Here is a 22,146-nt window from a genome sequence, read left to right on the forward strand (position 1 = left end):
AGACATATTCATGAGATAGGAGATATCCTCAGCTTTTTAAACAAGAAGCAGATGGAAAGGGGATGACATTGATTCTCTGCTATCCAAACCAGTTGAGTGTGGAGGAGCCAGTGGTGCACGTAATATTAAGCAAGGAGCACCCAACAGAGCACAGTAAGATACTCCAGAAATCTTAGAGGCAATGGTAATATGTTTGAAGGACTGAGAACTGTTACGATGTCAGGATTTCCCCCTCTTGTCAGAGTAACTGCTGGTTGCAGAGTGTGGAGGCTTCCCGGGCAACTGCAGCTGTGGTTGGAGCAGCACAACCAAGGGAAGAACACGGTCCTTTCCCCTCGCTGTGTTCCTGCCTCACCTATCTGTTAACAACTATCTTGTCACATTAAACACAAATATCACTGTTAGTAATGTCTAAGTGCTTTATTAGTACTATAATATATTAAATCTAGAATTAAAGAAATAGTAAACTTAAAAAATATCAAGCTAAACATTAATTACAGCCAAACTGAAATAGGATCACTGTCATCTTCACTACATCAATTCTGTTCAATTCCATTGCTGATTTAGTTGTGTTTCCTTCATCTGTTAGCAAAGAATTACTTCAGTACTACTTAAAACTGTAGATAATGACTGAAGCTCTCTACATATATAGAGAAGTTTCTTAATGTGTGTAACAACACTTGAAAAAAAAAGTCCCATTTAAACTCCCATTTACTCCTCAGGTCTCCAGGGTAAGCTAGGCATAGACAGGAAGTTTCCACAAAAGATTTAGTTTTCACTGGTTTAAAAAAAATGTCTATTACCTTTGGATAGCATAGTCTGTACTACTACAATGAAAGATGTCATACAGCCTCAGCAAATACTGAACAGTCATTTGAAACAGCAGTGAGGCCAGAAGCTCTTAGCAGACGCTGGAACAAATTCAAATCTCATGTCTTTGCCATCTCCTTCCTTCTCTCAAAGTCAATGAAGTGAATACAGCCCTTCATTTAAGAATGAGAGGGATTCACAGATAACTCAGTAGTCCTGTAACAGCTGCAGAGATATTTTTTCCTTTCGTTATCTAATTACTAGGGAAATGGTCTTCCTCAAGCTTTGCATGAGCAATGAATCAGTTGGTCATTGTGGAAAAAAAAAATCACTGTAGTAGATCATTAGTCTTCTTATCTTCTGGGGTCACATCTCATCTGCTGTAGCAGAGCCTTATTTCCAATTCATCCATCTTGCTAACCAACCTTCTTGTTGTTCCTGATCTACTCTGTCATAATATCTATGTGTTTAAAGGTTTTATTTTTCCTCTAGTGCCTCCTAACCCTTCCCTCTAAGTAATCTATAGTTCACATAGTATCCCGCAGCCTCCTTAACTGCTTAAGTCCCTTGTGCCCAGCTACCTTGTGTTTATGCTTGTACCTGTTATGCTTGAAGGGCAGGGCTTCCGTGGTGTCATGTTCTCCTCTAGAAAAACAAATCCTTCCTAATTTTAGGCACTGAGAAAATTCAGTCTTTGTCCTTCTCCACATGAAAGGTTCTTTCTGGTGCACTGAGTCAAACTGTGAATGTCTCATCCTACCGCCTAGTTTAATGGTGCTTACCATTAAACCCATGCTCTTCTGCCTGTTCTCATTTACAGGGCATATAGCAGAGGATGACAGACTGTTGGATCTTTAAAAAGAAAATCTGTTTTTCACATTAGTTGGCATGGGAGTGTTTGTTATAACAAAGCCATAGCAAGTCTCAGCAGACACCTGAGATACCTCCTGATGCCTCCTCTGTGCCTAAAAATTGTAAAGGTAAGTCCAGATCTAAGCCTGGGTCTCCTGTGAGACGTCACCGTTAGTTTAAATGTATTTTATTTTTCAGCTTTTACTACGCTGACCTAACTTCTCCTAAAATATTAAAAACCAACAAAAAAAAGAATCGGTAAGGCTATTTGAAGAGCTGAGCCCTCTTCAAATATATACTTCAAAATTTAAAATTTCTGCAAAGGATATGAGATTCATGGAAACTTTTTGCAACTTCAGAGATTATTTTCTGGTGCTGCTGGTGTAATGTGATAAATGGGCAGATTGCTTTTGCTGGGAAAATGACCAGGAGAGCACCAGGAGACAGACATTTTTTGTGCTTTTGCCATACACTTGATTTGGTTGCCTTTCATTTGTCATACAGAGGTATAAAATGTGCCCTCCCCATCCCAGCTTTGCTGTGAGGATTGCTTGGTATTTGGTCTTTACAGTGATGATAAAAGAGGGCACACCCTGGCCCTCCTTGACAGTAGAAATTGGAATCTAAGGTTGATGTTTTGTTAATATGACTCTGAATATGAATTTGGGTAAACTGCTGAAAAGTAAGCTAGCCCCTGCAATGCACTGACCATTTCACATAGCATCCTGAATTCTGCTCTGCTGCTGTTATCCTGAGCTTGCTTCTGGAAAAGCAGTACTGCCTGACGCAGTCCAGTTTTGGGAAGAGTTGCTGAAGTCCGATTTACAAACCATTACTGAAACAAAGAACAATGCACAAACAAATGAAATGTGGTTAAATCAGTTAAATCAGTTAAATAGAGCAACACAATGAAAACACATGAAACCATCTGAAAAGTGAGTTGAACAATTACTTCCATTCTTCTTTTCTAAAAATCACTGTGTACAGTAGGGTAGCATCTTGAATTGTTAAGTGCCCCTCAAATACAACATACAGGCAAAACAAGAACAGTCCTTCAATATTAAAAGCATTCCTGCTATGTCACATCTATGGCACCTGCATAAGCTAAATTCAAGACTTTTTATTGTCAAGAGGCACTACCATTACACATTTTAATATGGATCTTTGCCAACAATCAGAAATAAAAAACTCACTCATAAACAATTCCTAAATGCAGTGTGTCAGACGGTATTTCATTAAAAAAAGTTTGCTACAATGTAGTGGAATACCATAGGCCATAGCCAGTTGGGACTTTCTTTCCCCTGTGTATCTCTACATGTTTTGTTGGTTCCCAAAAGGCATTTTAGTTAGTATGCCATTCCTAAAGATAGATCCTTCTTGCTAAGGGATGAAAATATCACAGCTAAAAGGTAGAGAAAATCAGTGCCATTTCTAAGAGATGTCTAGTGTGGGAAACCTGTAAAAGTTGTCAGGGCAAAAAAGTTGGAGAAGACAGACAACATTGTTAATGAGTTACAGAGTGGTGACAAGAAAGAATTCTTGTGAACAACCTGGTGGTTAAATGAAAATTGTATTTGCTAAATACCTTTAAAGATTAAATCTGTAAGTGACAACATATTCAAATGTACTGGTCCACGTCATGTAAATTCTGAAATTCTCATAAAACAGAAAATGTCACTTGACACTTGATACTCTTAAAAAGTCTGCTGCCTGGGTGAAATAACTGGACAGATTTTTTCAAACTTAGCAAGAAGCATGTGAAATAAAAGATGAATGTGTCTCTGTTTACTAGATCACTGTGGTGGTCATAACAATAAAGTTTTAAAAGGCTTTAATTTATAAAGTAACCTCCTGTTTTTTCTGCTCTCCGGACTACTCCTGTATCCCCAGCAATTTGCAGCTCACCGCATACATTTGGAAGTGTAAGGCTGAATTACTTTTACAGAAAGCTGCATTTGGTAACTCATTACAAGGCTGACATCACTGAAACAAAAGTTCAGCCATGTAGGGATGTGGCAGAGGTTATCGTGCAGCACATTACTAATATACTGGGGGGAAGGATTATGTCAGCTGCCTGCTAGTGTCCACGTCCAGGATACAATCTCCCCAGGGGATAAACACTCTTGGCAAGCACTGAAACCCAGAAATGTTCTTCACAAAGCTGTTTGCAATTTGCAGCCAAAGCTATCCACAAATGCTGGGACCAAAGACTACAGTCCTTGACAGCACACGGCTCCAGACATTTCCATGGGGGAAGTTTAATCTACAAGGATGTAGAAATATAAAACAAAGTATTGCTTAAAGTAACTGTTTGTCAGATCATGTGCCTCTAACTTGGTTTCCAGTGACATTACACAGCTGCAGCCAATGGATTCCAGCCAGGCCCAGCAGTCACTGAGGTTCTTTTTGGTTTAAATTTAGTATCTGAACATGTTTTGCCCATCATTAAAATGGAGAGTAATTGCTCAAAAGTGAACCATAGATGTTACAACTGCAAAGATCTTATTAGGTCACCTAGCCCTATCCTCAGAGCAATGCAGGATTGAAAACACACTGCAACAAATACTGAACAGAGCTGTGTTTGGGTTTGTTTTTTTTTTCCTATTTTTTTTTCTTTATTGTAATCATCAATCAGTATATTCAGAAGTTTAAAAAACAACCACAAATGCCAGTGTAAACATGCTTCAGTATACAAGTAATATAAAGTATTGCACGTACAAAAGTCCTATGTTCAGTATCTCCTTATGGTGCTACTTCATCATAGTTGTGTGGATGTGACTGTAATGAGCTAGATGATCATATTTCAGAAGCTGCTACACACAATTCAGTATTTACAGAAGCTAGAATCTCATTGTCTTTTTCATGGGAGGATGATTTTAATGTATGGGATACAGAGGTGCATAAATATTGGACGTGCTTGCTTTGTGGTGGTACTTATCAGCCGATCTCTCTAATCTACAAGATGTCAGCTCAAACCCATCTGGGGGGAAGGGGTCTGTTAATGGTTTTCTTGGGGACCAGGAAGGGGTCAGACCTCTCCATCCTCAGAAGCACCTCCATTTTCTGAGGGATGCGTCTCCTCCTCTCATTACGTCTCATGGGCACACTGCATCTGATAAGCTAAAGACTCCGTAAAGCTCTTGCAAATTTGCCTTAGATATGAAGGTGAAACACACCTTCTCAGGTTTCCTACCTCCTGCCTGGATTTCACAGGTCAGTCTGTGCACAAGAAATGGTAAAACTGTTAACTATCCTGTCAGACTGACAGAAGGGACAATGTCTCACGGCTAGTTCTGTCCTGAAGCCTTAGGAAGTGGAAAGGAGTTATCTAAAAGGAGCCAAGTGGCAGAATGGATGAGGTCATTTCCTGATTAAAAAGCTGAGATGGATTGTAAAGAAAAGGAGCTCAGGAGAAGGAAAGTATGGTTTGTGTTTCAGAAAATGAACAATCCCTCCTGAAGTTTACACAGTATAGCTAATTTCACACTCACAGGCAGCACTGGAAGACTCAAGCTTTCAGGCACAAATTTGCACAGATCAGAGCTTAGAGCCCCTGCTGAGATAAGGACCATTTGCTGATAGAAGAGAAAGAAGGAAGCCTCTCTTCTTCAGAATCCTTGACTCAGAAAAAACAAAATCCTAAATGTATATTTTTACTCTTTACATCAAAATATCTTTCCTTCTTTTTGTTCGTGCTTGCCTGGCTGGCATCCTGTTTTTCTGCATAAATACAAATCCTGCCCACCTTTCCTGCGAGACTTTGCTTAAGAAATAATTATATCCAGCCCTGAACCTTGTTGAAATCAACACTTCAAATAAGCTGCCAGCTTACAGACTATAAAATAAAGTAAAAAAAAACAAGGCAAAGGTTTGTTTAAGGTGAACAGTGCTATGGTCTACTACACAAATTAAACAGAAGACACAATGGCAGTAGCCATTCCATTTCAAGAGGCCATTTCAACAAAATAACAGGGCAATGGCAAAGAAAGTTTACTCTAGCCCCAAACTCCCAAGCCTTCTCAATATCACCAGTGCGGCTGTGATAATTTAAATCTGTGTTTCACAAATGACTGTATCCTGTGTCAGCTGTATAGGTGTCAGCCATCAGTGATGCAAGCAGAGGGTAACTCATCCCCTGTGCTATATTGTGCATAGATTCAGTTATCTGAGTGTGATACTGCCAGCTCTGGGTTGAAAGAGATACAATATCTACTTATTTATCATCTGTCTCATCTTGTAAAATGTTGCATAAATCTTCTGCTTTGCAAAACCTTGTAGCCAAGAAAGATGCGTTTTGTGTGTGCAATGGGTTTACTTCTCTATTTACATGCAAGGCAAGTACATGATTTCTATTTGTTTACTTTCTTCTCTCAAAATCTAAGTTGATGCTTATATCACATACTTATCCTGAAAAGGTGGAAAAATAAATAAATGTGCCCCATCTATAAAGTCCTTTATAGACTACCTTTGCTTTTCAGAAGTACTTTCACAGTACTGATATATTGCTTGTCTCCCTGAGCCATTATTTCATAAAAGTTCTTATTCTTAGGGAGTTGTCAAAGGTATTCTGCACGATACAGTAGCATTCAAAAGTTTTGGCCTGGTCCACCTTCTAGACAATACAGCAATGCAGGCGTTCTCTCCTTGAGGGATTTGGGCTTGTTCTGGAAGCATCTCAGTATACCACGTGTTCAAAAGCATCTGCTGAAATGTAGACTGACTGGAATATGGGATAAACATTCTGTTCAGTGGTTGAGTATGTTTGTAAGGCAGTGATAAAGCTGATTTCTTTGGCAAGGGTGGCCATCATGTGGCATGTTCTCGGAACATTGCATAGATCAGGTTACGACACTATGTCACTTGCAGATACAAAGGAAGACTGGTGGAAGGAATCCTTCATTTAATCCTTATCGTGTTTCTAGTCTCAGGCAGGATTCTGGCTTGAACTGTCACTCTCTTCCTCTATGCATCAGTAGTCTTGTTATTTGTCAGTTGTTCCCTGTCAGCCATGTCATCTTGAGGAGGTCTAGCTCTGTCAAAGAAGCCACACTGCAGGAAACAATCAACAGAAACAAAGGTGTCATGGCAAGACAACCACAGGAAGATTCAGCTGCAGTTTGATTCTTCGCTCAGTCCACCTGAAAGGTCAGACACAATCTATGGCAGGCCGATGGACTGTGAAGCTTTTTTATTTCTATTCAGATTTTTCCCTGTGAAAAATGATAGTTTTAGGTGCAAGGCATTGAGTTCCGAAGTATAGCTTTAAAAATTCAAATGATATGAAAGATGTCTTTGCAGGAAATGTAAAGTTGATCTCAGTGTGGATACTGACTGATTCTAATGAGAAAACTGCTAATTTCAGTTCAGCAAGGCACTCTTTCAGGAAAGATAGTTAGATTGACAAATAGTAATAATAATAATGGTGGAATATATGTTGGGAAATATGCACAGGACAGTGCTGTGACCTAGACTAAAGATCACTAAAGATGAAATTCCTCTCACCTAACTCTAACTGCCTCAAAGTTACCTTTGGTAAAAGGTTGAAAGTTATGCAGGCTTCACAGGAGGTCAAAGGAGAGTATTACCAAAAGGTAGTTCCTCTCACCCTCCCACATTTTAGACATAGCTTTTTGCTGTTGGTGTTTACTGATAAGATGAATCTGAAAAGTGAGCATAGGCTGGACATCTAACCCATAACATTTAGAAAGCTAAAGGCAGACGAGCCATATCCTAACTTAATAAATTATTTTATTTTATTTTAATTGGAACTGAGAGGATGACCGAAAGCTATTTTGGCTCCCTGTAACACAGCAGTTTCCAGTAACTTTTCTTAAAACTTGTGAAGGGAGTGTAACAACCAGCACAGAGCTAGAAAACTTTAAGAACAGAAGGTATGACACACTAATATAAAAGGAAATCCTCTAAAAATTAATTCTCAAAGATAGGAGTGTTGTTACATGCTGACAAAAACTGGAAATTCCCAAAGTATTCAGAGAAAACAAAGTTGGAGTCACTTCTTTTTGAACCTAAACATCCTGAAAAAGAGGATCATAGGTCTTGGAAACAGAACCAAACTCTGTATGCCCATTTATAACCAGACTTTAATAATAAAGGAGGACTTTAAAAATGAGTTCCCTGGATAAAGGTCAGTGACACTAGCATGTCAGAAATGCCAAAACAAAAAAGACACATGTGTGTTGTTGCTTTTGCTCCAAACTGTTAAAGGTCACAGAATTCCAGCCTCTCTTTTTCCTATCTGTTAGTATCTTTCAGGATTTTTTTAAGGCAACAGTAACAGTAATAATGCAACATACCTTCCATAAAGCTAGGGTCAACATAGCTAGTACCAGTAGTCCAAGAAGTATTGCTAGTATTATAACCCATAAGGGGATTACGAAGGAGACATTTGGAGTGGACCAAATGACAGATGTTCTGATCTGAAATGAAAAGAATACATTAAATGAACAAAAATTAAGCAAGTAAAGCAAATCTGACAGTAGAATACAGAGGTTATAAGCATTCACTTCAGTAGCATTTTGCAGATTAGAAATACATGTTGCTTGGAATTCTTCCGTGTTGGCTTCATTTACTGCGATTTCTTTTCCACTTGTTCATGATAATTATTAGAAATGGGATTCACACTTATACAAAAGTCTTGTCGTATCAGACATAGGAATCATTTTCACTGAACAGAGTAGCAAAAAATACCCTTCTGCGCAGATGCTTCAAGATTCAAGGAGCAAAGTTTTACTACATGTATGCTGGTACAGCCTAGGCCAGTATAGCTGACTTACGCTGAATTGTTCTGAAACAATGGTTGACTTCAGCTCAATCTCTTAATTCAAACCACAATAGATACCAACTACATTATTCTTAATTTAATTTTTGCTGACACACCAGTATACACTTTATTTCCATTACTTGTGTTTCAGCCAAGCAGTCCAAAAATGAAACTCAAGCAGAGTGCCTTGTCCTTGTGATAAAGCCTAATGCACAATATGATGTTATGCTCCATAAAAGAAGCCAAGCATATGGACTGTTACCTAAATGGGAAATAAGCACGAAATACTCTCATTGTCTGATGCTCTAGAAAGCAGCAGGTGTGTATAATATGAGTTATCAAAGGTTTTAATTGACTTGGCAAACCTCTCTTTAGACCTTCATCTTGACAAAGAGTAATAATAACCCTTCTGTATTTCTTCTTCTGGGGCCATCCACGTAAGTAACCTCCTACTCACTCTCCCTTCCATATATTGTACCAAATTTATTCTACGTTCTTAGAGTCTGCTCGGAAGGCTCTTCATCAATCTCATTGAATATTTGCTCTCTTCCTGCTGCTCCCAAGTGGGAAGGAATGACTTTGAGCTTTCCTTAGCTGCTCAGCCACAATTATGTCCCTTCAGTTTTAGTTTATTTTGTCAAACCTTCCTCTTTGTTAGTCTAGGAATTTATTTATCTCTGGGGTTTTCTGTTGGACCTCTATTATTTACTCCTAGTCTCCCTTAAACAGGATAAGTATGTGACAGATGGAAGTTATTTTCTTCTTGACAAGATGAAATCGATTTGCAAAGCAAACTGATTACACAAACTCTCAAATGATCTTCCTCTTCAGTGCTTCAGGTACAGCTAGGAAATCTACTCTTCTTAATAAGTTTCTTGGCTATTGCCCAGTCCTCGATCTGAACTCATTGAAAATTCTCTTTCTACTTGTTTTTTTTTTTTTTTTTTTTTTTTTTGTTATTAACTCACTGGTTGATGCACCTGAAATTTACCACAATGCTAATTTGTCCATTCATGGAACAGCATCCTAAGTTTGAAGACTGGACACAACTCTGTAATCCAGTTCAAAATTAATTCAATTTCTGTGTTTCTCACTTCTCCCGTTAAAGACAGCAAATTTCAGCCATCTGCAACATCTAGCCCTTTCCCCTCTCTCTTTCTCACCATCAGCATACTTTCCTAGACTTTTCATTCCGCAAGCACCAGCACATCTGTCTCCCAGCTACTGTCATGCTTAATTGGAAGATACTTTGGAATAGTCCTTTCTGCTTAGTTCTTCATCTGTGCAACCAACTGTCCCCTACTCTGACATGGTACTTAGAAAGACGGCAGTCTGGTGAGGTCTAGTGATGTATATATTTTGTATAGTATCCCTTGCTGTTATGGGACACAGATCATAGTTGAAATTAGGGACAAACTTTCTATGTGGGGTAACACTTGCCTTCTACCAAAGCTTACACTGAGGGTTACATGGAAAATTCTGTGACACTGCCCAGTCCTTCTGAGGTTAGCACTTTAACATTGACCTGTACCCTGAAGATTAAGTGCTTGCAGTGCTGGTCATACCATTGTTGACTTAGCAAACACATCCAGCTAATATACTTCTCTAGTGCAGCTGTAAATAATTATTACTCTAAAAGACTTCGAAAAGATCACATATACAAAGAATAAATATGTTAGCAAATTAAAGCAAGAAAAAATTATTTCAAGGCAAACAGAATTAGTAAAAAAACCCCATGAAATCCTACCCCTGGGTCCCAGCAGATATCAAGTGATTCTGCCACTGCAGGGAAACCATTCCTTCCCCAGACTTCTCTTTGGGTTGCTTCTTAACAACTGCGGAACTTCATATGCTCTCTGTATCATTAGATTCAGCAAAAGCAGTGCTCATTTAGTAAGGACAAAATGTTTTTGAATGGCTTTCCTTGTGTCTCATAGTGGTACTGTATTTGGCATTAAAATGCAAGGGCAGAGAAAATGAGAAAAAGGTCATCTGAACTGTCTGAGGAGATTCCTCCCAGAGAAAAGCCAGTTAAGGAAAAAGATGAATGCAGGTAAAAGGCTCATGTGGCCAGGGAAATCAGAAGGGGTGCAGTCATGATGGGCCGTGTGAAGCGTGTAGCAAGCAATGAGCTTAGCTGTCCAAGGAAGAAAGTATCTGCCTTCTACTGCTTGAAAATCCTCATGAATGCTGCCCTGAGGCAAGCCTTGAAGACCTGATCGCATATAGCACTAGAGTTGGGAAGTGCTGACAAAAATTCAGTAGGCCCCAAGACAGCAAAATCTAAGATTGATTAAAAAACCCCGTCATCCTTGCTCCGCTTCCTCTGTTGGCAAACTCTGTGGTACTACATGCAATAAGCTATATTTTTTTAAATTATTATTTGAAAAGGATCTGATGCTATCAATGTACGGTGTACGTACCTTACTTAACATAAGGTTTGAGCTTCACTACCGCTTCTGTTCTAACACCATCACTTATATGAGCATGTTGCTGTGGTCCTGGAGCAGTAAAGTGATAGACTCACTCAATATTTGTAAACAACAGCAAAAAGTAAACACAAGCAGCGCTTTCTGTCCTCTGAAGTTTGACAAAATGACTGACTCCATTTTACAATAAGATCAAGCCTGAGGGAAGACCCATTTTCTTGCAAAAATTTGATTTAGCCATTTCTGGTATTGATAGCTTGAGCCAAATTCCTAGGTGGCACAATGTGAGTGAGATAAATCCAACAGGAAATGGAGTCAGCATCATTGCTCTGGGCTGGACTGTACATCAAACCAGAACAAAAAGACTCTGGCAAGCCACTGGCCAGCTACGGATGGGTTGGTACAGTATACTGAAATTGTATATCCTCCATATGGAAAATATCAGAGTGGGCAAGTACTTTTGTAGGAAGGACTTTTTGTTTACAGATTTCTTAAGATAGTATTTGACTGAACCACATCTGTCTCCTTGGGCACCAAGTCCACTTCCATCCAATCTAAGGCAACTACTTCAGAATCACAGGTGCTCTGAGACAGGGGTGAACTAACCTGCTGCCTGGTGTTGTCTAGGATCTGAATAGCTCATAGGGCTGCCGAGTGATTGCACAAGAGCACAGCAATCAGACTCTTAATTAACGTACTCCAGCGTTCCAGTTCACTGTTCAAAATTAGGTGGGGGTCAATCCAGACCTCAAAGTATGTTTGAGATCCTGCTGAAATCAGTGGAAACAGTCCATTTCATTAGGGATAGTGGATTTCATTCAGCTTTGGATAAAGCTGATAGTAGTGTATGCAACTAGAAGTGCCTATGTAGCTGTTCCATGTCTTCATTTATGCACCACTTCCTAGATGTTTGATACATTTGCATGTCGTGTTTTCTTTCCTCTTAGGCTGCAGAAACAATAAGCCAACCTAGCTCTTCTTGTGATACCAATCGAGCACCTATCAGCATGGATCCAGAGAAGGACATCTGGGTCTTCCTGAGGACACACTGTAACCAATTATGAGTGGTGTAGTGGTGCTCAGCCTTGCTTGTACTGCATGGGTTCATATTCCTCTCTCCCTTCATCCTTCTTCATTCTGCCTTTACAGACAGTAAAGTGCAATTTACAGTGTAATTTCAGTAGCTCAGCTGGAGCCTGACAAGTGTTGAAATATAAACAAGAAACTGTAATCTTACAGAATTGCAGAGCATCATGTTTATAATCCTTAGATTATCAGCAATGAGTAAATCAGCAGAAATTAGGTCTATCCTGTATCAAGCAGAATGCTGCTGTAAAGCTGCCACATCTTTTCTCTTTTAGCAGGGGCGAGGCCAATGGCTAATGAAATATTTTCTTTCTAAAATCTTAAAACCATCTTGTCGCATCCTCACCCGTTTCCCATGAATCCTTCGTCTTAGGTTTTTGAAAGCAAGGGACAGGTTGTGCTGAATGCTTGAGATTTATTTCCTAAGCAAGGGATTATATGTAGCTGTTAGTCTCACTCCTGCCTATGTGCATTACCAGTAGAATATAATGCCTCTGGGCTGCCTCCTTTTATACTCTATACAAATATTTGCAGGGCTACTAATGCAATTCCTTAGGAACAGTTTGACACTGCAGGTCCTGAACACCCACAGAGTTGAGGCAGAAGCTGGAGGGGAAGAAAGAAACAAAGCATCCCTTCAGTTTTGCCTGCCTCATTTCACCATTTCCACAGAAGACTGTCCCTCCTCCACCCCATGCTGTCTGCAACAGTTTTACATATGATTTTGATTTAAGACATTATTCAGCTTGGATTTCTGTTCTTCTCCATGTGGTAGGTTTAGTACTGCAGGATCAGAGCCAGTGAATGTTTTTTGGGGGGATTTATCTGTTTTCGTCTAAGGTGGCCAATATGAAGTGGAATTTTTACACAAGTGTTGCATGTTGGCACTGTACTTCAGATGCATATTGGCTTTCCTCTCTGTTCAGGACTAGAAGACTTTCCTATACTGAACACTGAAAACAGTGGTTGCTTCTGTCAGGCTGGTGAAAAGCACACCTGACAGACGTGAGAGGAGCCATCTGACTTTTGGCCTTTCACACTGCTTAAGGTCTCACAACCTCTTGCATGCAGAGGGGTGACGGGGAATGCCATTTGCCTCAAGCACTGAGATGAGGATGAAGCCAAGCACAGAGTTATAGACAGAGCCTTTGTCTGCTATTGGAAATAAAATCCAAGCTGGTCTTAGCACAGGTGCTGTCTGATAGTCTCCAGAATCACTGTTGTAGTTCCATGACAGTCACTTGTTGCTCGTGAAACTATTTCCATAGGGGGGCTTTTATTTTCCTTTTTTTAAATGTGCCACTGTTAAGCACACTGTAGGTAGATAAAAGAAATATTGTTTTTTTTGACACTGATTTTTGTAAAGTTTGGGTTTTGCCCCTGATTTTGGTGCTACTCAATGTAGCTTCAAAATCATCTTTCATTTCACTGGAAGGCAGCACAATGCAGAGAAGAGCATATGTGGTAAGCTGCCGGGTCATCAGCAGTCCTTTGTGGACCGATGGGAATTAATTTTTACTAGTGCCAACATCCAGAATCTAGGGTCACAATTCCTGCACAATGCCTGCTAGTGGGATTCTCACAAAGCTGTTTTTTCCCCTCTTGTCCTTTAAAAGACACAATTTAAAAAAAGTATCTTCTCCTTAATTTCATCTGTTACTTTAAGAAATTGTAGCTAAATTGATTATTACTCTAATGCTATCACTTTTACTGTTCATGATGACCTTCCTCTAAACATTAGTAATTTTGCTTACAGGGCCTGAGAAACAGACACTCTTTAGTACTCCAACATGTTCCCATCCAACCTTTATAGCATAACGTTCTGGTATGCTCTGAAAAAATGCTTGAAATAGAAAGTAAAAGCTCCCTTGAGCTTGGAGTCATAATTAATACTGACATTTATGTTTACATTTCACAAATGTTTGTGCAAATATATTTAATAATTTTATTATAAGCATGTTTAAAATGAAAGTCCTATCACTGTGTAATTGCTAAAAAAAGAGTTGTAAGCCTTAGTCTGAAACCAACTTTACTCACTGTAGGACATTGGTCAAACAGTTTAGACTGAAGGCATCCCCTCTGAAGGTCCTATCAAACATTTAAGAAAAACAATCATATTTTATTAAACTTCAAAACTGGCTCAAGAATTGTAGATTAAATTGGAACAAATTATTGCTTATTCTAACTCTGCACTTTTTATAATAAAAGGTACTTTCACCTTGCACATGAAATTCATCAAGTAGGATAGTAGTATTTACTGTAATAATACCTCAAAGGAAAAATGTCAATTTTTTCTTCAATGATACATCTATTAGCAAGGAAATCCAACCAGTTGTGCAATATATAGTTGTAATTCCAAGCCTATCAAAATTAATAAAAATACTTTTATTGATGTCAGTGGATTTTGGTTTAAGATCCACTAAATTCCAAGCTAATTTTCTGTTTGATGCTATTTTCACTCTTATGTTTTACTATAAAAGATTCAGATTTGCTTACATTTACATAACCTTTCACACACCTATGTATCATGACCCTCTGTTTGAGATACAGACCTATATTCCATGGTGATGGAAAAAAAAGACCTCAGTGCTGCCAATATGATTACATGACTGTGTGGGTTACTGATGTGTATGGGATTATTCATGCCATTAAAATTAAATATACTTCTCAGCCTGTGTAATTGGAACCCAGAATTGTGTAAGTTAAACAAAGGACATATGCTCTGTTGTTTTATAATGTATTATCTTCACAATATAAACTGTAGAGTGTTAGCTGATTATTAGATATATACTTTTGACAATTAATTTTAAAATATTAAAATCTTTATTCCACTTCCACCCTTGCATTGTCTGAAGGAAACCCATAAACTTCCAAATAAATCTTTGGAAACTTTTAAAACACCACCAGTGATCTTTTTCAGAAGGACCAAAAATATTAAGCATTGCCCAACTTCAAGCAAATACTTCTTCTTGCAAGTGGAACATCAAAAGAGCTTGTGCATATAACACATCAAGCTGTAAAGCTGGCAGGCATCCACTGCCATGTCCAGATATGAAACGACATAAAAGCGCTATCGTTTTTCAACATTTTACAGTTGCCATTACAGGCATTTTGCTGTAAATCATCTGCAGCAAATAACAAGCATTATACTGGCTGGAGTAAGAGAATAAAATGCTTATCTGATCATTTGGTAGATCATCTGACACTTGTTGAGAACAGCAGGCTATCACCTGGGGTGAAGCACTTCAGTCCAGATGAAGGCACCACTATCAACAGAGTTCTGCACAACATGTGTTTCTGGTATAGAACACATGCTGCAAGAAAATAAAAAGAGCCTGAGTATATCTGTCAGCTTGGAGCCTTTGAACCTTTCTGGATGAATACTGCATTAAGCATCAAATCTCTCTGGTGAAATCATGGAATCATGGTTCTCCTGATGTTAGAGGTTAGAGTCACTGGGCATACAGGACCAAGATTTCACCTCGTGTCTTCCCAGAGCAAGTATCAAGCAACCATTCAATCTGTGCTTCTTCAAAGCAAAACCTTATAGCCTGTATCCTCTAAAATATGTTCAAAGTAAGCTGTGAAGTGTATTATTATGTTGGTTTTACATATTAAAAAAATATTTTGTTCCCTACTACTACTTCTCAACGTACTGATACGATATGATTTGCACCATGATTTAACCTGGAAAAGTTTGTACTGATCTTACATTTTAAAAGAAGGATGGTAAATGATAAAACTTATAATAAAGATGAGAACAATAAGCTTTCAAATTGCAGATTACTCTTTGTACTAGAATCAAATTTTGCACTTATATTTTACTTATTTCTATCAGTAATGACAAAATAGAGTGAATTCTAACCATGATATTAGACACCATAAGAAGAAAATTCCTTTCAATTGCTCCCCAAACTCAATGCTTTGGCACCAGCAAATAATTAAATCGAACATATGCCTCCAATAATAATTTTCATATAATAATACAGGGCCATACAAATCTTGGTCTGCAAATAAGGCAAATATTTTGCTATCTATCTCTCACTTCTGTAGGGATTACCAGGTAATTTCATATCTTGCACCTGATGTGCTGTGAGGTGGAAACCTTAGAGAGGCATGCAGACCTTTCTGAAAATCAGGGTGTCAAAGAAATTTAATACAGATAAGAGAGAAGTTGCCACAGATAATCCATAAAGTTGTGCGAGAGAACTGCTGACTGAGAAAAGAGTGAGATCTCTAAAGCTCAGAAAAACATGATTTTGGATTTTGCACAAAAATTTCTTTCAGATTTTTTTTACCCCAAACAAGGTAACTAGACACTTGCTTACACAGTTTTGTTTTTTTCTTCTGGGTGAAAAATTCCTCCTGGTTGCAGTAAAGCAGCCCGCATATTAGTTAGTGCAGCGAGAAATGATTTAGAAATTGAATTAGTATCATGTATCATCAACTTCCACAGAAAGCAATAAAGGTATTTCCTTTAGGTATTATTTCAGGAATTTACACTAGAAACACAGGAAAGACTGATCTCGATAATTGCATCTATAAAAACTTTCACAGCTGTGATCAGAATGATCAAATACATGTGCTTCACACAAAGATATAATTTTCAGTTACTTACTGCTATGCTTCCCTCAGGGAGCTTTGCTGGTTGCACTTTATATGGCATGCTCTTAACTTCGAAGGACACATTGGAAGAAAGAGTATAGAAATCATTCTTTCTCTGAAATTATATATAAAAAAGAAATAATTAAAACCCATGTTCATACTTAAAAACGTTATGAGAAATAAGCAGAGAAAAAGTACAGAGAGCTGATTTCCTAAGGCAAAGACAGTTTCTTTTGGTAAAGTGTACAGCAATCCTGAGACCTGTATGTGTCCACAAGACAAACACATAATAAAACATAAAGCTGAAATACAAAGACTGCATGTTCAAATGTGGAAGAAGAGTTAGATATGCAGAAAGACACATACAGTTGTTTCTCATATTTCTTTGAAATAGGAAACTGGTGAGTTTGAAGCAGGAGGGAGGTTTATGGGGTGTCTATGTTTTAAAACCTTGCCTCTGCTCACTAAGCCCAACAACAAATGTGGGTATCCTGAGAAGATTTTCAGGCCTATGTTGAGACCACTCTGGTAAAGCTCCCTGATGGCATCAAAGGAATGGCTGTGCCTTCCCATCAAAGAACAACAAGAACAAACATCTTTGCACTTCACTTAGGTTGAGATTGATTTGTTATTGCAAAAATCCAGAACAATTCACCTTGCTTTTTTACTACATTGTGCAACTGCAATAGGAATGTATAGCAGTCATTGTTTAACTGGCTGCCTAGTAAAATATTTATAAAGCTCTCATTAAGCACTTCAGCAAACCCAAAGATGTGCAGACAAAACAAAATGTATACCTCTGTCAGTTCTCTGTGTTTCACTTATACTTGTTTGTATTTATAAAATATTGTTAGATTAGATTAGGCATTACCTTCCCTGGTTCGGAATGACTAAAACCTGTTACATCATATAGCTCACGCTGCGACTTTTAATTAGTGCTTTCACCTCATTTGGAAGCCAGGTAGACATTGACACACTATACCTGACCAACTGTGTGTCTCACTGTGCTGTTCTGACCTTGACAATCATCTGCCACTCTGTGCAAACTGTCTTGAAATGATAGTTAAGTGCTGGTATGTCCACTGGAAAAGGAACTGCCTAAACCGGCTATGAAGTGGCATAAGCGCTGACCTGTGAAAGTGCATGCCCCTTAAAAGAAACTTAATGGTTGCAACATTTACTACAAAGGGTACAAAATATCTTCCACACATGTATTTTGGACCCTGTTGAGCGCTTGGCATCATGGATATCTAACTGGAGTTGGTTTTGAAGGCTAAGCACGTCAGGTATCAAGTAAACCTTTCAGTTCACATTGAATTTGGCATGTTTTTCACTGAATGTTACTTTGTTACAGACAGTAGATCCTGCACTTGAACTATGTCCTCTTTTTCCTTGTTTTTATCCCAAGGAAGGATGGCCAAGTGATTACCATGCTCTTCTGGAAGTCAACAAACCTGTTTCTAATTCCATCTCTACAACTGATTTTTTGGGTGACACTATGGGCAACTTATCTTGTATATCCCATCCCATGTAAAATTGGAGTAATGATATGGATCTCCTTTGAAAGTGCTTTGATATGCTCTGAAAAGCATTAGATAGTTATGTGCTAGTATGTCCACTGGAATCCAGAGGGCTAGGAGTTATGACTATCATTATATCCCTTTACATCAGACTCCTTGTGGTAAAAAAATTAAATCTTTTGTTTGAGAATATTTTTGAAGCCCTTAATTGTTTTTGCTACCTGTCTCAATCCCTTCTGAAATATGATGACCAGAATTCAATGCAGTATTTGACTATTAATTTATGGAAAGAATGAGCCTTGTAAGTAAAGCAATCTTTCATTTTGTCACCGGCTTCTTACAGTCCAGTGTATTTGGAACATTGCTGTCATTTTCTAAATCCCCTTCTGCAAAACTCTTTCTCCTTCCTTCTACTTCTCACACATTTAGGAGTTCTGCTCCATTGACAACACTTGTTTTCTATGTGACTACTCAACATCTTTTCCTCCCTCCTAGGTGGAATTTACTATTGCATCAAGGGCAAAAACCATCTCCAAGAATTGCTTCTTCCCTTTCAGATGTTTCGTGGAGCAGACTGAGGTAAGAAGACCCCATGGTAACCTAGGATACTCTTTCCTTCCTTCACTGATGGAGAAAGGTTTCTTTGTGAAAATGACCCGAAATAAGCGTAACCTAAACCTGGGAGCCAACTTGGATGCAGCTGGATGACCATGGCCCAACTCAAAGTTTTCACAGAACTGCTGAGGTTGGAAGGCACCTCTGGAGATTGTCTGCTCCAACCACATGCTCAGAGAAGGGTCAACTAAAGCAGTATGCCCAGGGCCATCTCCAGATGGGTTTTGTCTATCTCCAAGAACGGAGACTCCACAAATCCTAGGAGCAACCTATTCCAGTGTCTAACTACTGTCACAGTAAAAAGTTTTCTTATGTTTAAATAGAATTTCCTTTATTTCAGTTTGTGTTTCTTCCCTCTTGTCCTGTTACTGGATATCATTGAGAAGAGCCTAGCTCTGCCTTCTTTACTTCCTCCTATCAGATGCTTATACACATTGGTAAGATACTGACTGAGCTTTCTTCTGACTGAACAGTCCCATTTCTCTCAGTCTCTCCTTGTCTATCAGATGATCCAAGCCCTTAATCATCATTGTGGCCCTTGGCTAGACTTGCTCCAGTATGTCCATGTCTCACTCGTCCCAGGCAGCCCAGGACTGGACACAGCACTCCAAATCTGTCTCAGCAGTGCTGACTAGAGAAGAAGTGTCACTTCCCTCAACCTACTGGCCATGCTCTTCCTAATGCAGCCCAAGGAACTGTTGACTTTCTTTGCTGCAAGGGCACAGACAGTGGGTTCATGTTCAACTTGGTGTCCACCAGGACCTTGAGATCCTTTGCTAGAACACTGCCTTCCAGCTACTTAGTCTCTAGTCTGTACTGATGCACAGGGCTATTCCTCCTGTGGTGCAGGACTTTGCATCTCCCTGTCACACTTCATTAAATTCTGGCTAACACACTTATCCAGCCTGTTGAGGTCCCTCTGAAGGGCAGGACAACCATCTGGTATATCAAACACTTCTTCAGCTTTTCTATCATCTGAAAACTTGCTGAAAGTGTACTCTGTCCCATTATCCAAATCATTAATGATGTTAAACAGTGCTGGCCCCAGTATTGACCCCTGGGAATACACCATTAGTGGTGAATCCAGCTGGACTTCACACTGCTGATCACAACACTTTAAGCCTGGCAGTTCAGTCAGTTTTGAATCTACCTCTCTGTCCACCTGCCTTCATTCATTTTGACAGTGTCAAAAATCTTGCTAAAGTCAAAATAAAAAACAATGACTGCTCTCCCTTTGTCCACCAAGATGAACCTCATTTATCTCACTGCAGAAGGCTATCAGGTTGGTCAAGCATGATTTCCCCTTCTAAAATCCACACTGACAACTCCCAATCACCTTCTTGTCCTTCAGATGTTTGCAAATGACTTCCAGGTTTTTTCTTCTCCATCACCTTCTCAGGGATTAAAATGAAACTAACTGGCCTGTAGTTCTCTGGATCCTCCATCTTGAAGACAGGTGTGACATTTGCTTTCTTCCAGCCCCCACAAACCTTCCCCAGTCACCATGACCTTTCAAAGATAATTGAGAGTGGTCTTGTACTGACATTGGCCAGCTCCCTCAGCAGTTCTTGGTGTATCCTGTCAGGTTGCTTGGACTTTTGTATGTCCGATTTGTTTAAATGTTCCCCATATCTGATATTCCTCCACTGAAGGTAAATATTGATTGCTGCAGGTTTTCTGTCTGGTTGCAGAGGCCTCGGGTTACTCTGTGCAGATTTTACCACTAAAGACCAAAGTGAAGGAGGCATTAACTCAGCCTTTTCCATGTCCCATTCAGCAGAAGACCCATATTTTCCCTAGCCGCCTTTTTGCTGCTGATATAGAAGCCTCCTTGATGCCCTTTAAGTCCCTTGCTAGACTCAGCTCCTGGTGGACTTTTACTTTCCTAACTCTGTTCCTGCATGCTGCTCAGACACTGTCTCTATATTCCCCATCCAGCCCCTGCACTGGGCCAGCTGACTCTGCTTCCACCTCTTATGTTTCCTTCCTATGTTGAAGCTTTAGCAGGAGGTCCTTGTTCATCCATGCAGGCCTCCTGCCACCCTTCCTGGACTTCCTGCATGTCAGGATGGACAGTTCTTGAGCTTAAAGGAGGTGATTCTGCAGAATCACTAGTTCTCCTGGACTCCTCTTTTCTCCAGGATCATCTCCCACGGAGTTCTTCCAAGCAGATCCCTGAAAAGGCTGAAGGCTGATCTCCAGAGGTCCAGGGTTGTAATTCTGGTATTTGCCTTGCCCACTCTGTCTTCTTTTTAAAAAGCTAGTTTTCTCTTCAAATATGTGAGTGTTTACTGGCGACATGAAGCCAGCACATTTATTGCCTTCTGGAACTCATTTGGCTATGCCACAATTTTTTTCTTTTAAAATATTGAGAGCAGCTGAATGTTTCTTATCAGAACATTTAACCTCTCCTTGGGGCTTATATTAGGAATGAGCAATATGAAGAAGACTGCCTCAAATGACTACATAGGGATAGTCAAATCAGCCCCTTAACATAGATGGCTTCTAATGAAAGGGAACTACCTTTTCTATCAACAGTGTTTGAAATTAAAAATTAGACCAATTTAATATTGGACTTGGCAAATCAGTACTTTTTATACACTTTCACGGTGCTGAACATCTATGAAATAGTCTTCAGAAAAATAATTTTTCCTTATCACACTAATTATTTTCAATTTTCAGACTCAAGCCATTCTTCATCTTTTATTCTACAGCCCTAGACTTCTCAGACAAAGTCCCAGCACGTTTCTGTTGTAGTGCGATGATTTGCATTCAGAAAAAAAGCCTGAAAAAAGCCTTATGTTTTCAATTCTAAGCAATTCATATTAAGCAGGATTCTGGATATGATTTCTATGATTTATAAAAGTAATCTGTAATGGAGGGAGCAGGATATGTTATATTATGAAAGAAGTAGACATTAGACATGCAGCCTGATTGGTACAGTAAAGGCATTAACTCTCCTGAAACATCTTATAAAGGAAACAGCACTCACGGAAAAATAAATCCTTTCACATACTATACATGGCTTGTTTCATTTTCAGCTTACATCAGCAATAAGAACATCAGAGGAGGGTACTTCCTGTGGATTAATGCTTGGCTGGGGTTAATAACCTTGGGTTGTGTCCACAGCTATCAACTCTCTTTGACCCTCCCTTAGGCTTCTGGAAATGCTGCATATCTCAGTTGCTTTACAGGAATGGAGAATGTAAAAGTCTAGAGAGTATTTTCCTGCATTCACAGAATTGTTTGTGGCAAAGGGCTTAAAACAGTAACTATGGCCAGCATCAGTTGCAAGCAGGATTTTTACTTGTACCAACACCTTGGTATAGGCAGCTGTCTCTCCTACAGCCTTGTTTATAATTCTGAAGTCATTTGTCAGAAACAGCATTTCTTTACCATATAATTTCTAAAATAGCCTATGTTTAAATATTCAGTGTTTACTGGAAGC

At 39.1% G+C, this 22,146-nt stretch overlaps 1 protein-coding gene across 3 annotated transcripts in view; it reads right to left on the bottom strand.

Moving 5' to 3' along the window:
• Positions 1-444: 444 nt before the first annotated feature.
• Positions 445-22,146, bottom strand: part of ITGA8 (integrin subunit alpha 8) — a 118,149-nt gene continuing 96,447 nt past the window's right edge. The window contains exons 28-31 of one of the 3 annotated variants that reach the window (XR_006166226.1): positions 16,577-16,678; positions 7,977-8,099; positions 6,128-6,711; positions 445-2,497 (exon numbers count right to left, since the gene is read on the bottom strand). Coding sequence is in view for 2 of the 3 variants with exons in the window: in XM_032991667.2 (XP_032847558.2) it covers positions 6,625-6,711; positions 7,977-8,099; positions 16,577-16,678 (312 nt within the window). In the remaining variant the exon portion in view is untranslated. Of the gene's footprint in view, positions 2,498-2,530; positions 6,712-7,976; positions 8,100-16,576; positions 16,679-22,146 lie in introns of those variants that run through there. The other 2 variants (XM_042802087.1, XM_032991667.2) reach the window with 2 other exon arrangements.

The sequence above is a fragment of the Tyto alba genome, unplaced genomic scaffold, assembly GCF_018691265.1.
Source record: "Tyto alba isolate M040663 unplaced genomic scaffold, T.alba_DEE_v4.0 Super-Scaffold_38, whole genome shotgun sequence".
Lineage (NCBI taxonomy): Eukaryota > Metazoa > Chordata > Aves > Strigiformes > Tytonidae > Tyto > Tyto alba.